The 16,409-nt window shown below is 35.9% G+C and overlaps 1 protein-coding gene across 1 annotated transcript in view; it reads right to left on the bottom strand.

The window, feature by feature from the left end:
* Nucleotides 1-16,192, bottom strand: part of fmnl1b (formin-like 1b) — a 49,409-nt gene extending 33,217 nt beyond the window's left edge. Inside the window, exons 1-3 of the mRNA XM_038274167.1 lie at nucleotides 15,451-16,192; nucleotides 1,769-1,852; nucleotides 1,042-1,125 (exon numbers count right to left, since the gene is read on the bottom strand). Coding sequence (XP_038130095.1) covers nucleotides 1,042-1,125; nucleotides 1,769-1,852; nucleotides 15,451-15,612 — 330 coding nt within the window. The 5' untranslated portion in view covers nucleotides 15,613-16,192. The remainder of the gene's footprint in view (nucleotides 1-1,041; nucleotides 1,126-1,768; nucleotides 1,853-15,450) is intronic.
* Nucleotides 16,193-16,409: the final 217 nt, after the last annotated feature.

Genomic DNA, 16,409 nt, shown 5'->3' with positions numbered 1-16,409 from the left:
TTTGTGGACTTTTATGGACCTTTCTGCCTCGGGCGCTGGGCACCTCCATTATTTGAATGTTAGCAGACAGCAAGAAGCCTCCCAGATCTCCAGATGCATTTGAGATATCAAAAAAGTACTCCAGAGTGTTGTTCAGCATGGGGGTGAGTAGAAAATGAAGGCTAATCATGTTTTGGGTGTACTATTCCTTTAAAGGCTTTTAAAAATATATAAAAGGTATTTTAAAATATTTACTGCAAATTTTATTTAAAAAGAATCTGCGATTATGTTTGTGTTTAGGGGACTACCATGCATGCTACATGGCTACTCATTGCTAACTAGCTTTATCAGGGCTAATGGCTAGATTTTTACTTCCTTAGGCTGAACTTGACCTTTGTTGTTTAACTGCTAGTCAGCCTTGGCAGAAGGCTATTCAGGTTTATTCTGTATCGTTACAAGGGAGTTTTTCCTCTCCACTCTCACTGCATGCATCTTCAGCATGGGGGTTTTCTGTATAGATAACAATGCAATGCAAGCAAATGTCAATGGTTGCCACATGCTCATAATGAAGGAGTGAATCAAGGCAATCAGCTGGGTTTCCTTAGACAAAAAACTTTAAAATAATCTATGATTTGATTGAATCGTCTTTGATTGAATGAGATGATATGGTGGGAAGTGGTGCCATAAAAAAATTAAGTAAATAAATAGTGAACTACATCTAACTTATGAAACTATAATTACAATGTCTTGCAATAAAATTATGGTCATTTCACCAAAAAAATCCTGAAATGAGTTTGCTAATTCCCTTCAAAACATTATCAAATAGTAATTTCATTTATTTTTATTCATGAAACATTTAAGTCTTAAGATGTTTAATCTGACCAGTTTAACAACTTCAAATTAAAACATGGATCTGTAGATTCATGGTATTTAGATTCCCTCAAATCCCTAATACTTCAAACCAAGGATAAAGATTTAGACTTTTTAATTGAGATTTTAAAGTTCAAAACCAACCAATTGCTTCCTGAACTGCTTGATAAAAATCAGTGGTTTGACTCGTACCTTCCGACCTGCTCCTCCATGATCAAAACAGCTCCTCAGTTTATCCGAATAGGTAGAAGGAGGATTCTTGACTTGAAACCGCTCCTAAGAATCCAGGAGAAAAACAAAGAGGCCTGTAATAATTATGTCCACTATTGGGTTCCTCCTCAATATTTATTAGGTTGGAGAGATATGTCAATTTTACAAATGAGAAACTATTTTACCCTTTCAGCTTCTTTTCTTATAATATTTTCGCCTTGTTTATAGATAACAGAAAACATTTTTTTTTTTATTTTGACCAAGCAATCCAAAATTTTTATTTTTGTTTTACTAAGACAATATTTATTATGTCCTGTAGGATAACCTAAGTGTTACGTAGTCTTAAGGGGTTGATTCGAGGGTTGGTCACTTCTCAATAAAACTTTTCGGAAAAAATAATTAAATAAAAAAAAAAACAAAAAAAAAAACAATGATTCCATCATTTAAACTTAACACAGATATATACCACCAGTTTCCGGGCCTGGGAGGGAAACAGCCTTATTCTTTGCTCCTGTTCATGCATATCTATCAAATTTAAGTGCTGTGTTTCTTGCCGAGGTCTTAGCACCAAAGACAAAGTAATTGTATCAATAAATTTCTCCTAATTGTCTTTTCTCTTTGTGCGAGTTTTTCAGATTTAAATTAATCCTCTTTAATGTTAGGTTGAGTAAAGATTTTGATTTGTCACAAAGCCTTAATGCAAACAAACCTGGTCACAGATCAGGTCCCACTTCTTCTCATTGTCATACTGGGAGAGGATCTGCACTTTGTCCGGAGGAAGATTCATTGTGTTCTGGAAGCAGAAGCATAGAAGAAAAAGAAATCGATGATTGAAATATCAGATTTTTCGTTGGGTATACTGACATTTAAAGCTCTGTCATAGCTGGAAAAGTTAGTAACACTGAAAATTAACCTGTCAAGGTTAATATCTCATGCGCCTCGCTTTTTCCAGAAGGCTGCCTTGTTGGGTCATATATTTATTTATTTATTTACTTATGTTAGGAAAGAGATAAAATACTGAGAAATGAATAAATAATTATCATACAATTAGTGTGATTGTTTTGATTTAATGACAAAGTATGTATGTTTTTGTTTGTTTTCTTATATAAAATTGGTTAAAAGGTCTGCAAATCAGTGGCGGTACCTGATTAAGAAATCAGATTTGGGGTTTTTAGGTTCAACGTTTGGGAAATTTTAAAACTGAATTTCTACGTTTATCTTTAGAGGGAAAAAGGGTTTAAAATTGACCGGGTATAAATGCATTTACATAGAATATAAGTGTGATTTTCATATGAAATAATTTTTCTTTAGTGATGCAGGCATCAAATATTTCTAGGTCAAATTTGGATAAGATTCTTTTGGCTTATGAAAGCTCTCTGCTGTGGATAATTCTTTAATATTAAGCTTTTCTTTGCACACCTGTTTGTTTATCATCCCTACTAAAAGTAGCCAGGAATGATATGGGTGGAGCCTGTAGACTAAGATACAGCAATTTTACTGCAAAATATTTCTCCTTATCCATAGTAATTGGGGAAAAAATATAATTTCCACACTTTTTAATACCTCTCAAAAAATATCTGTTGTCTTGAAATAAGAAACCCACTGAATGGAGCTTTTTTTGGGCAACTGGTGTATTAAAGATAGTTTACTGTTCTTGAATCAAGGTTTAGATGAAAGGTTTTGGTTTAAAACTCAAAAGGATGTAAATCTTCATCAAGGTGAAAGAAAAAACATATATGCAAATTTTTTCTGTGTAAAGACAATATTATATTTACCGAAACAAGGAACAAATCTTAGCTATCAGTGAACAGGTTTAACTGTATCCTAGATGAAAACTCTGACGTTGGACTTCTTCAATAATTCAAAGCTCTATTTTTTTCTTTGTTGCTTCTGTGCGATGACCTTATTTGTTAACAATGGTGTCCTTCTCAACATTCTTACGCACCTAATCAGTCATCAGATTTCACACATTGTACCCAGAATTTAGAGAAACTGCTTCTCTGAAAAGACACGTCATCATGTTTGCAAAAATCATAGCAGAAAACACCTGTAAATAGAGGCATTTTTCTGAGTGAGAGAAAGAAACATTTTAATCTACCAAGTCCAGATAACAGATGAAAACAATGACATGTATTCTGCTCTAACCACCCCCTGCACTGTTAACGAACCTCAGAGCAGGTGTTATTAAGGAGGTTTTACTTAGTTTATCTGAAATGCTCCCCAGTAGAGCAGTAGAAGTGAACAGCTGGTGGAGGTTTTATACACTTGCAGTGGAAATTAAAGCTTCACAAATGTTTTATTTTCAGCTATAATCCTTTAAATTATAGTAAATGCATGGCTTGAGGTGTTTAAAACATGTGGCGAGTAATTGATAACGTGTTTCTGTGAACAACAAGGACAGTACTCTAGATCAATGATGACTGTGAATTGGGTAAATCAACCCCAATGAATGAAGCTGAGAGAACAATAAATGCTGGTTACATGTAGAACATTCCCTAGAAGCTATCTGAAAGGGGAAATGTGGAGCAACAGCTGCTGCTTCGTCATACATAGCAATGTAGTACCTTGCAGGAAAGCAAATATGCCTTACAAAAAAATTTAAAAGGTTCTGGAAAACAGCTCAACAAGCTAAATAAGAGGACCGGCTCTGTTCTAGGAACTCCTGTAGAACCTCTATTTCACAAAGAAGAATTATAAATAAAGTGAAGAACATTATCGACAACATTGAGTATCCTCTGCAGAAGACTTTTAAACGACAACAGAGTGTCTTCAGTAAGAGGCATTTCCAGATCTGGTGCAAGACAGACCACTACAGAAGATCCTTCCTGCCTACAGCTATCATCACGGACAATACTTGTCCAAAAAAATTAGTTACTGCAACATTTAATTTCCCTTTGAAATTAGTTATTTATTTTATTTGAAAATCTAATAAAAATAAGTCAGTAAAAACTTGTTACAGTATGTATTTGTATGCAGCTCTCTACAAGGGATTACTTTTGTAGATGAAAGGGGAAAAAGAGCACTGCATTTCTGAGCACAAATCTTAGAATTTCTGAGAATTTCAAATTTTCCAGAAAAAATAAATCGGTTAATCTATAAAATAATAATAATAATAAAACTAAACTAAAACATCTCCATGATTTAAAGGTGATTTTGTTTTACATGTAAATGAAGATATTTTACAAAAAATGCCAGAAATTCTGATTTAAGTTTTAGATTAATAACACTCTTTTCCATACATCTTATAAAGTGTAAGCGATAGCCTACATTCAGACTCTTTTCCACTGTTACAACAAATTCCTCCACTTGCTAACTTGCCAGGAAAGCCAACTGCAGAAACTGCTATCAACAGAAAAAAAAGGAATATAGTTGACTTTCTAAGCTCGTATTGCAACAGTTTGACCAAGCCATGTTGAGGTGTCCTTCTTGCTGTCTTCTCATAAAGTTTAAAGTATTTATGGCAAGGTGGATGATCATACAAACTCCTGATAGCACATTTGAACACATTAGCTCCATCACTACAATTTCGCTAATCCCAATACAATATTCCTCTGCCTGACAAACTCCTTATCAAACTATGGATTTGAGGGTTTGAACCATTTTTCCACATTTGGAGATTTTTGGTAATTCCTTTTTTTTCTGTCAGATTCCATTGAGGTTGTCTCTGAAGATCAATTCCCAAGTACTTCTAACTGCATTTATCGAGATAGCTTTAGTTAGCTTTAAGCATTACTAAAACATTATAAAAAACAAGTGACTAACATATCCATAGCTGCAACTGTTTTAGGTTATCATCTGGTTGAGATGTGATTCCCTTTCAAAAGCTGAATCCATCATCCTATAAACTCTTTCCTGTTTCTGGTAAAGAAAAAAAAAAAAGGCGTCTCTATATTATAAAGCTTTTGCAGCCATGTGTAACTGTGGGGAGGCGTTCAGCATGATCTGCAGTGTTATTTTTTCACCGCACATTTTTTTACATGCAGGTTGAAAAGTTCAGATTTGGTCTTGTTTGACCAGAGCAAATTCCCTCGCTTTTGGGATTCTACAAATAAACCTTAAAGCCTTCTTCCCAAACAGGCAGGATTGGTGTAGTGCTACACTGTGGTTCTGCAGCTGTTGTGCCATACTCTTTAAATTGAAATGTTCAGAGCCAGATAGTTTGTTTTATAACACCAGATTCATCCTCCTTAAAACTTTATTTCTGACCTCTCTGGTCCGTCAAAGAACAGCGGGATTTATATTATGGTTATGTGACTTATGAGGGAATGAATCTATAGGCAAACCATGTATTTAGATATTTGCTGGAATAAAAAGAAAAAAAGAGTTTGATTCTTCCAAAAAAAAAAAAAAAAAAAGCCAAGCAGAACAACTCACCCTAAAATGCCAAACATTTTTCGTCATCCACCTTTCATTTTTATTTTTTACGTAAGGGTCACCCTGCTTTTTTAAAAAGCCAAATGTCAGTCTTCCTTTGCCTTGTCTTTTATCATCTTGGGTTTTTTTATTAGCATTTTCAAATTTACAGACCGTCATCAATAAATCCTATTCATTTCCTTTGCTGTGTTTATTGGGGATTTTTTTTATGTGGAAAAAGATGAAAGGGTATGAATGCTTTTGCTAGGCATTGTAAAAGAAAAAGAGCATGAAACTGAAATATTTTGATACTGAATCTATCTGATATATAGCACACCTGTGACAGAAAAAATGTTTTCATCTGTTTAGCTTCATTTTAGTGTTTATTCTTAGAGTATATTTTTTCACTCATTTCCAACCATCTTTGTTTGTTAGAAAAAGGTACAACACTTTAGGGAGGGATCAGCTGTATCTATTTTAAAGTTAAGTCTGAGCACAGCATTCAATTTCTCTTCATAAAACACTTCCAGTCAATCACCTTATAGAACGGCTTGTTTCTCTACAACAATCTTCAGCAGCGGAGAAAGATACAAATAGAATGGGGAGTTGAAAAGTCTGTTTTGTAAAATCCCAGATAGAATAATGCAGTATGAATATTCAAGATGGATATGAGCACCGACACAAGCGACAAACTCTAAAGTAAAACATGGTGGGAAAAAGAGATTTGCATCACTGCATCACTAAATTTAATCAACTTAAAAGTTAATTCCTTGAAGATTTGGATCTGTGTGGAGGGGAATTTCTACAGCAGCAGTAACTGGTCCATCCTTCAAGGTTTACAGAGAACAAGACAAGCACAGTCAAAAAATATCAATATAAATATATATACTGTAGGTACACCTGTCCAACTGCTCGTTAACACTTAATTTCTAAGCAGCCAATCACATGGCGGCAACTCAGTGCATTTAGGCATGTAGACATGGTCAAGACAATCTCCTGCAGTTCAAACCGAGCATCAGTATGGGGAAGAAAGGTAATTTGAGTGACTTTGAACGTGGCATGATTGTTGGTGCCAGAAGGGCTGGTCTGAGTATTTCAGAAACTGCTGATCTACTGGGATTTTCACGCACAACCATCTCTAGGGTTTACAGAGAATGGTCCGAAAAAGAAAAAACATCCAGTGAGCGACAGTTCTGGGGGCGGAAATGCCTTGTTGATGCCAGAGGTCAGAGGAGAATGGCCAGACTGGTTCTAGCTGATAGAAGGGCAACAGCGACTCAAATAACCACCCGTTACAACCAAGGTGGGCAGAAGAGCATCTCTGAACGCACAGTACGTCGAACTTTGAGGCAGATGGGCTACAGCAGCAGAAGACCACACCAGGTGCCACTCCTTTCAGCTAAGAACAGGAAACAGAGGCTACAATTTGCACAAGCTCATCGAAATTGTACAATAGAAGATTGGAAAAACGTTGCCTGGTCTGATGAGTCTCGATTTCTGCTGCGACATTCAGATGGTAGGGTCAGAATTTGGCGTCTACAACATGAAAGCATGGATCCATCCTGCCTTGTATCAACGGTTCAGGCTGGTGGTGGTGGTGTCATGGTGTGGGGAATATTTTCTTGGCACTATTTGGGCCCCTTGGTAACAATTGAGCATCGTTGCAACGCCACAGCCTACCTGAGTATTGTTGCTGACCATGTCCATCCCTTTATGACCACAATGTACCCAACTTCTGATGGCTACTTTCAGCAGGATAATGCGCCATGTCATAAAGCTGGAATCATCTCAGACTGGTTTCTTGAACATGACAATGAGTTCACTGTACTCAAATGGCCTCCACAGTCACCAGATCTCAATCCAATAGAGCATCTTTGGGATGTGGTGGAACGGGAGATTCGCATGATGGATGTGCAGCCGACAAATCTGCGGCAACTGTGTGATGCCATCATGTCATTATGGACCAAACTCCCTGAGGAATGCTTCCAGCACCTTGTTGAATCTATGCCACGAAGAATTGAGGCAGTTCTGAAGGCAAAAGGGGGTCCAAGCCGTTACTAGCATGGGGTACCTAATAAAGTGGCCGGTGAGTGTATATATATATATATAAATATATATATATATATATATATATATATATATATATATATATATATATATATATATATATATATATATATACATATATATATATATATATATATATAGTTAATTTCAACAGAAGGCCTGTATAGAACACACACATTGTAACTGTGATGTGGTCGAAAAAGAAAGAAAAAAAAAACCCTCTCATTTATAATAAAAATGAAAATTGCATAAGTAGCTTGAATAATACTGTAAACTAAATTATACTGTTTTCTATATAATATTTGTGTTTACTTTAAATTATTTTTGTATGTGTATATGTTTGTTAATTGAAAAATAAACTTATGCACACAAACAAATTATTATAATCACCTCACTTAAAGAAAGGATAAACTAATAGGTTACTAAGTATTTGCCGTCCTTTTGTTCAATCTCCACCCTGCATTCTACTTGCTGTGTTCCCAGTTAAGGAATATGCAAAGGTTCATGCAAAAAAATTTGAATGTCCCACAGGTCTCTAAACTCGCTCTGTCTCCATCTTTGTTAACAGCAGCAGTAAAAACCCTCAAAACAGAACAACAAACAGCAATACATTTTGCCCACAAAGACATTTACCAGCTCATTTGGTAAACAAAGCATGCAAACCATATGTACCTACTGCCTATTATCCTTAACATGGAAGCAGCATATAAACATACACTGCTGTTGCTGAATACATAAGTAGGATGTCTAACAATGAGTGCACAACATTTGCTTTAATTGTGGAGCTTAAAGGCACAGAGATGCAAACTCATTTGTCTATAGAACGAATTGGAGTAAGTCTTTTCATAAACATTTTTACAATTTCTTTAGCTATTAAATCTTTTGCAGTGGACACTAACACCTGAAAGAGAGGGACACTCCCAATGCTTTGATATCCCAATCAATCATAAAATAGAAATTGCACAAACTCATTAAATATGAAACAAGGCCTTCCAGTAAGTGACCACTCTACCAAAAATACTTCAAGAGTCCAATAACTTCTAAAGGATATTGAACAGTGAACAGGATATCATGCAGAAATGGCATCAATGGGAGAGTTGAAAGATTAAATATTTTTATTTTGTATTTGTATTTCTGATCCCAAAATATATTGTGCAAATATTCCGTGGACTGACTTGACAAAAAGGGAACCTTTCCTAAAATTTGAGTCTTATTACATCTGGTGCAAAAATGAATGCAGAATTTCAGAATCAGAACAGTATACCTACAGTAAAACACGGTTGTGGTAGTGTGATGTTTGGTGCTACTTAGTTGTTTCAAAACCTGGATGACTTGCTGTAATGGATTAAACCATTTTTTATTTTTTTTGCGCAGAAACTTCTAATGCAAAATTTCCAGCCATCCATTTTCAACCTTAGAAGCAGAGGTGTCAAGTAACAAAGTACCAGTGGTGTCAAAAGTGCACAAATTTGTTACTTAAGTAGAAGTATAGATACTGCAGTTTAAAAACACTCTGGTAAAAGTTAAAGTATCAACTTGACTTATGTGCTTCAAAAACTACTTATAGTATAAAAGTATAAAGCAACCTTTAAAAAAAACAGCCGGATGCCACTATATGAATTGAAAGCTGTTTTTGGACTATTTAAAAAAATTATTTGAGATAGGGCCAAGGATGAGGGAGGTCTTGTTGGTCTCTGAATCCTGTTGAAGTCTAAATCCAACATTGTAGCATGGCATAGACGATTCTCGTTTGCAGTTTGAAGAACACCTGCTTGCTACTGGATTTCCTTTAGCTAAACAATGAGTGTTTGCGTTCTATGACTCATCAATTACACTAGTTTTCACTAGATGTGGATGGCGCCAATGATCTGCATTGGATGGCACACATTACGTGAAATACATATTTATAAACATTAAACCAGGAGTAACCAATAAAAAATCAGCAGGGTCTGAATAAAGAAAACCATCAACCAGTAAAGGTCCAGAGACATTTTTAATGATCTGTTACATTAAACAGAATTTAACATTGAAATAGAATGAGGTGTTTTTGCATTCATTTTATACATTGAATTTTAAATATAAAAATATAAAAAGAATTTATAAAATTTTTAAAATTTAAAATCTAAAGTGTTTTTTGAAGTAGAGAACAACAATCTTTCAGTTTGGTATATAGAAAATTTCCTGAATCACATATTTTATAAAACACCTGAACTGACTGTTTATTTTAATTTATATATTTTTTTAGCTCAATGACAGCAGTGGGCTTTAGGCTGCCCTGCAAGACTTTAAACCTGGGTTTGAATGTTGACAAAGCCATTCTAAAGCACATATCAAGGAGCTCATTTTGAGCCTGGATCGGTATTTATTTTTGATTTTGTTCATGGTGGAGAATCCTGCTTCACAGCAGCAGGTTGAGCCAAACATACTCTAAATGTTCAGGCCAGGTCAAGATCCGCTATTGCAATTGCACCAAACAGGAAAAAGTATGGCAAGAAGATCCGGTTAGTCAAATTAAAACATAGTAACAGCAGATCGGTAACTACAAATTAGAGCATAATTCTCAAATATTTTAAAAAACTAACACAGTTTATTTCAAAGATTTGAAGCAAACTATTGGTAGTAGACATTTTCAGTATCTATACTTTGCGGGAGTAATTATTTTTTAATTAACTGTTTAGACAACTGTTTATTTTAGTTCCACTCTTACATTTTTCTGTTCAATTATCTCTACTTTCTACTCCTTATATTTTGAAAATAGTCTCCTTAGTTTTGTTTCATTTAAACTCAATTTCATTATAGCCTGTTGGCATTTAAAATAAATAAAAACCATCAGAATATAACAAACACTATTGGTTCTCCTTCATTTAATAGTGGAGTAAATCTGGACATGACAAATTTATTTACAGCATTAGGATACCATCCCATGCAATCCTCTTTTGTGGAGCTAAACTGGCTTGGCACATGTTTGCTGTCATCTGCTTAGTATGCTTAAAATGCAGCAACAGGACACAACTAAACAGCTAAAAATCACAATGTATACCAGCAATTTAAGCTCCAATATAAACACTATATATTCCACCAAGATGATCAGGTCAAGATTCCTATACATTCTACATATAAAGAATCTCATGACTTTTAACTAATTTCTAAATATAAAATTGAAGTTTTCTTAAGTTTTGAAATTCTCTTCTGTATATACTTTACACAGGAAGTAACTTCCTGTAAAAAGGATAGACACAGTGATGAATGGATAAAGAGCAAGAGATATTTAGCAAGAGAATCGCACGTGTTCCAAACAGCATAGTAACGCAGTGACACAAAAAGTCTGTCTAAGTCTCAAAAGATAAACAGGAGTTGATAAGAAAAATGAAACCAAGTTTTACCTTCAGTTTTATTTTGACCATCTGCTTTATGTGAAACCAAAATTAAAGAATCATCAAGCCCATAACCTTAATGGCCCGCATGCCTTTGTGCCGTTTTTCCATTTCCCCCATGGTAATTCTTCATGCAGCAAGAACCTACAATTTAAAGACTATATGACCAGAATTGTTTGCACTTGCAATATAATCATGATTTAAAAAAAAAGCATTTTTTTTTATTTATAGCAAAATTTAGGGCTTAAAAATGATTAATCGTATATAAATCAATTATTGAAATAATTGTCAACAGATTTAATAATTGATTAATTCTTAACAGGAGTATACGGCCCCTGGAACGTGTCTTTAGCTGACAGAGAGACCCACTTAGAGCAGTAATAATACTGAAATTGTGAAAATAATATGTAAACATTTCGCATTTAAATAAAAAAAAAACATCTATCAATAAGCTCTCAGCAAAACTCAAGTGGAAAAGTTCTAGTTTCACCTGGTTTAATTCCGTTGAAAGTCTTACATGGAGCTATCAAAATATTAATCCAAAAAATAATTGACCGATTAAAAGATTTGCAATATAATTGTTAGTCACATTATATTAACAAGAATAAGATATTATGTTTTATCCCAGCCTTCAGGTAGCGGCAATATTTTTAGGTTGGTTTCCTCCCACAGAGTTGCAGCTAGCATGGAAATCTTTGCATGCGAGCTAGTAAATACTTCAGCGCATTTGTTAAATTATGTGCAACTTTGTCTCCATTCAAAGCAGTGAAAACAATGAAACCCTGGAGCTGAGCATGTACTGTACATGCTTGTGGTTGGTGCAGAGGAAAATTTAAATAATATCATAATCTCAATTTTGGCCAAAAGAAAAAAAAAAACACAATTTAAATTTTAGGCACAAACTCCAGGTCCTACTTTTAGCCCCATTTTACATCAGCTCTTCTGAAGATGTTATATTATCTAAACCGAAAGAATGTTAAACCTTTAGAAGCATATCTGTTCTTCTGGTAGAAAGAAGTTTATATCCAGCCGTTTACCAACAGCCTGCAAGCTTAAATAATATATATGTCACGTCAACATCAGCACCAGCTTCTGAGATAAGACTGACAATGAGAAGAGGAATGTGGATAACAACCCAGCAAGTCGTCTGGCTGCATTCTCAACATAGTTTCCTTGCCTCGACTCAGATCTGAGTCTTCCTTTTATACTGTTTTCTTCACGATCACTATGGAGTCCAGCCTGTTTACCAACCTACATTTTGTAAATCACAATCTCAGTCAAAGAGAAAAAAAAAAAAAAACTAGAACAAAACATGACTTTTGAGAAGCTGATTCGGAAATTTTCAGTTAATTTTTTTTGGCATGATATAATAGCCTCTTCTGGGGCAAAAGCCAAACAGTTCCAGGAGAGTAGTTCAGCAAATGGACTATATGAGCCATAAAGAGCATTTTTTTTCCCAGTTATGCCTAAAACAGTTATCCCACTTGGCTTTCTAAAGTCTTAATAAGTGTTAGAGCTTCTTGGTCGAAGTGTGGTGATATCCATGTTGACCTGTTAGTTCCCCAAACTGACAGAACTTTCCAGAGAGTGGATCAAACAAATGTGTGGAGATTGAGGCAAAAAAATAATAAGAAAAGGGATGATAATTAATCTTGCACATTCCAACCCTTTACTATAACTATATTCTTACTATAATGCTCACAATGGATACAACTTACTTGAAACCACTGTAAGCATATACTGCTGAAAATTTCAGTTTGAAATTAAGCTTGAGCAAAATGTCATACACAATATTTTAAAACACAGGTGAGAAAATAAAATAAAAAAATCATTATTGCCCATGTATTTCTTATTACTTCTATCTTAAAATGTAATAGCTGTATGAAATCTAGTGAAATTAAACAGATTAATTTTCATTCTAACATCTATTGTGCCTTTTCTCCAACCCAAAAAGAACCAAAATAATACAGCTTGGACCTAATTTGTCTACAAGATGGTGAAGATGACCAAGGCCAAGGTTTGATAAGAAACAGCTGGTGATATTTTTGCAAAAACAAAGAATATCTTTGACAGGACTCACTGGCAAATACCAAAGCAATTATGGCCCAATCTAAGGGGGTAATTGGTAGATTTAGGCAGATTCAGAAATTATTTTAGTTTTTTTTCTTCAGATTCCAGTTTAATTGCTTCAAACGCTTCCAAGTAACAAGTTACAGTTCAGTTGTATCAGTTCAGATGTCTCATGCTTCATTTTTTTTTTTAAAGTCCAAAAAGTAAGCGTTGCATGGATGTCCGAGAATAATCAATTCTCATACCTGCCCTAACATGGAAACTGCTTTAACCCCACTGTTGCTGTCTTCAGGTGTGTGCGTTTCACCATGGACTACAGGGGTTGCCCACCATGAAAAGAAGTTTCTTCACCAAAATTAACATTTAAAGCTTTCCTCAAAGTTGCAGCTGTCCACAAGCAAGCCAATAGCTCTGGAGAAATTATTGCTGGTCAAAGCTGTTAAAAAGTTAAGATTGTATGCTGGATCTTGTTCTTTCGGTCATGATCCAGATTTCATGATCATAGCTGAGGGTATTAATGTAGACCGAGAGGTAAATTGAGAGCCTTTTGCTCAGTTCTTTCTTCACCACAATAAACCAGTGCAGTGTCCACATTATAGCAACAGCTAAAGAGATCTGTCTATTTTTCTCCTGCTCTATTCACTTATGAACAGAACCCCAAAATTCTTGAACTCCTGAGCTTAGGGCAGGAGCCTCCAACCTGAAGGGGAGAAGCCACTTTTTTCTGGTTGTGAACTATGGCCTCGGACTAGGAGGAGATTACTTTTATCCCAGCCACTTCAAACTCACATGCTGTAGGTCTTGGCAGGACGTAGCTAACAGAACCAGGTCATCTACAAAAAGCAGGGACAAGATCCGCTTGAGGTTTGGTGTTTAAAATTCTATTAAACTGCTTTATATTGGGAGTTAAGACAAGCTGAGTCAAATCTATGTGGAGGAGATGGGTGTAGATAGAATATGAAGACTGCAGGATGGCAAGGGGTGGATTTTAAAAATATATAGAAACACCCGACCAGGTGATAAGCATGAGAGTGTTCCAATCATAATCGGATGTTTGGGTGCCAGTTGCCCTGATGCATTTCCAAAATAAGTGTCATGATCTGCCCTGATAGCTCACATAAATTACTCATGTCTTTCACCTCCTCTCCAGCTCCCAATTATCTCTGATCTCATCCACCTGCCGGTTTCCCTTATATTGTCTTCAGTTCCAGCTATCATGGGGAGATACTGTTGTCTTTCTGTTGGTTCCTTGTTTACCTTCTGTTAGTGTCCTGTCTGTCAGTTTTAGTTATTTCCAAGGCTCATGTACGTATTTCTAGTAGGAGATTATTTTTGAGCCCATGTCTTCAGGCTAGATTTATCCCTTACCAGTGGTGAGAGCGTTTCAGCATTTCCCGAGTGATTCTGTTTTCCTGAATCCGTTCCCTCTCACCCACTGGCCCTGTCTGTCCCTGCCTGATCTGCCTGCCTGAACCTCTGTTGGACTCATGCTGGATTCTGTCTCTGCGTTTTTGTCTGAGCTGGACGCTCGACGCACAGGACTCTGAACCGGCCTTCGCACTTTTATGAATTCCTGGAACCCAGATCTGAGTGGACTGTACTGTTTAACCAGGTAAGTAACTCACTCTAATTATCATCTTCTGTTCAGATGATAGTGGTCACTTACCTGTGTTTCTCCCATAACCAGCCGCAACCTCCCTCCTGCAGCCGCCGGATCTACAGCAGCACGCTTTGTTTCTGTTATGTTTTTGTTTTAATAAATGCTTTGAACTTTCCTACTGGCTGTCCCACCTTGAATACTGGCTGCCCTGTCCTGGGTTTATGACAAAATTATACCTTTATATAAGAGAATTGCTACTTCCAAATTGTTTCATTGCACCTTAAATAAACTGCCAAATGACAGACACTTGGACACACTGCATTTATCCAATAGATAATGGTCTAAAATATTCTAAGATAAACCCAAGCTTTTAGAAGGAACAGAATTTCCAAAATCCCAACATTGACCAAACTAAGAAATTTTACTGCAAAATGCGGCTGGTATAAACTTTAAAGTGACATTAAACAAAAGATTAGTGGGGACGTATCTTGAAATTTGACTACTTGTGGGTTAAAGAAACTCCATAATTTTAAGCTTTTCAAATGGCCAGCAATTAAGCTTTGTGTTAAGCATTCTGTCTAACGAAAATAGGCCAATACCTGGAAAATAAAAATCTAGCTAATGCGATAGTGATAATAAGTGTTGATTCAATACTTACAATCAAAATATTCTACGGTTAATAAAAAAACTATATGTTAAGGTGAAGCTCAATTTGACTAGAACTGGACATTAATACTAATCCTGAGAAGAGATTAAAACTGCAATCATTGCAGGAAAAAGAAGCTTTTATGTGTCTTTTCACAGATGTATTGTGTTGGTGGCACAGTGATAAGATTGTTCTGCTGTGCACATTGCAAACATACTCCACATGTTTTGCTACCTTGTGCTGTTGATATGCTAGACCAAGTTATTCCCTTCAGGACTCACCAGTGCAGCACTGAAGCGTTCTTCCAGCTCCTTATCAGGGGGCATCGGAAGCTTGGGTCCTGCTGTTTGCTTCTGAGGCCCGGTACACTCAGGGCTGGTTATTGTGGTCTCCTTAATATCCCTTCCCTGGGAAATCTCAGAGCTTCCAGCTGCATTTCCCATGATTACGTTCCTTACGTCCAAACAAAACTCATAAGGTAAGCCTTAAATATTAAAGCTTTATATACCAAATCTAAATTAAACCTACTTCCAAGTTCTGTCTGACCTGTGACCTCCCATCATCTCTACAAACTTGCAGTACTAACTCATGATAAAGCAGCCTTTATTACGCTTTACTCTTTTAAAAGAGGGGTGAAATTCAGCCCTGCTTCTGAAAGAGAGTCCGACCTCACAGAGATCCTAAAGCATTATGAAACCCTAGAAAGAGGGAAGGGGATATCCTGATAGTGACAGACAAGAGTGACTGCTGAGCAAGTAAAAGACCAAATGTGAATTATAAAGTAGTCAACACAGTGTATAGCTTCTGTCCACTTCAAGTAAAGAAAATTCTAAGAAACTTGAGGAGAAAACTATCTTCTAAAGCTGTTGCAGTGGTTCTAGATGAACTCCAGTTGCTTTTCCGGAAGGTAATGTGTACAAGTTATCCATCTGCTTCTAGATCCTACAACATCTTGGATATTTTAAAAGCCATACCCAAAAAAAAGAAGAAAAAAAAAGGAAATCAGAGAGCAGAGTAAAGATCCAGCAGGCAGTTGCTCTATCCTCCACAGTGACATTCATACAGTGACGGAAGGATTGGTGACTTTAAATTAGAGCATGGAACACCCTGGGTCCTAATGCCTCCTCTTTTAGGCCACACCTGTTGTTTGGAGCATGACGAGCAACAGCAGATAGAGAAGGGCCCAGGTAAATTGATATTTGCAATGCTTTATAACATTGAAAATTGTATTATTGTTTTT

Source organism: Cyprinodon tularosa, unplaced genomic scaffold (assembly GCF_016077235.1).
Source record: "Cyprinodon tularosa strain WSP-4 unplaced genomic scaffold, ASM1607723v1 ctg90, whole genome shotgun sequence".
Classification (NCBI taxonomy): domain Eukaryota; kingdom Metazoa; phylum Chordata; class Actinopteri; order Cyprinodontiformes; family Cyprinodontidae; genus Cyprinodon; species Cyprinodon tularosa.
This window is presented reverse-complemented; position numbering and strand designations above follow the sequence as displayed.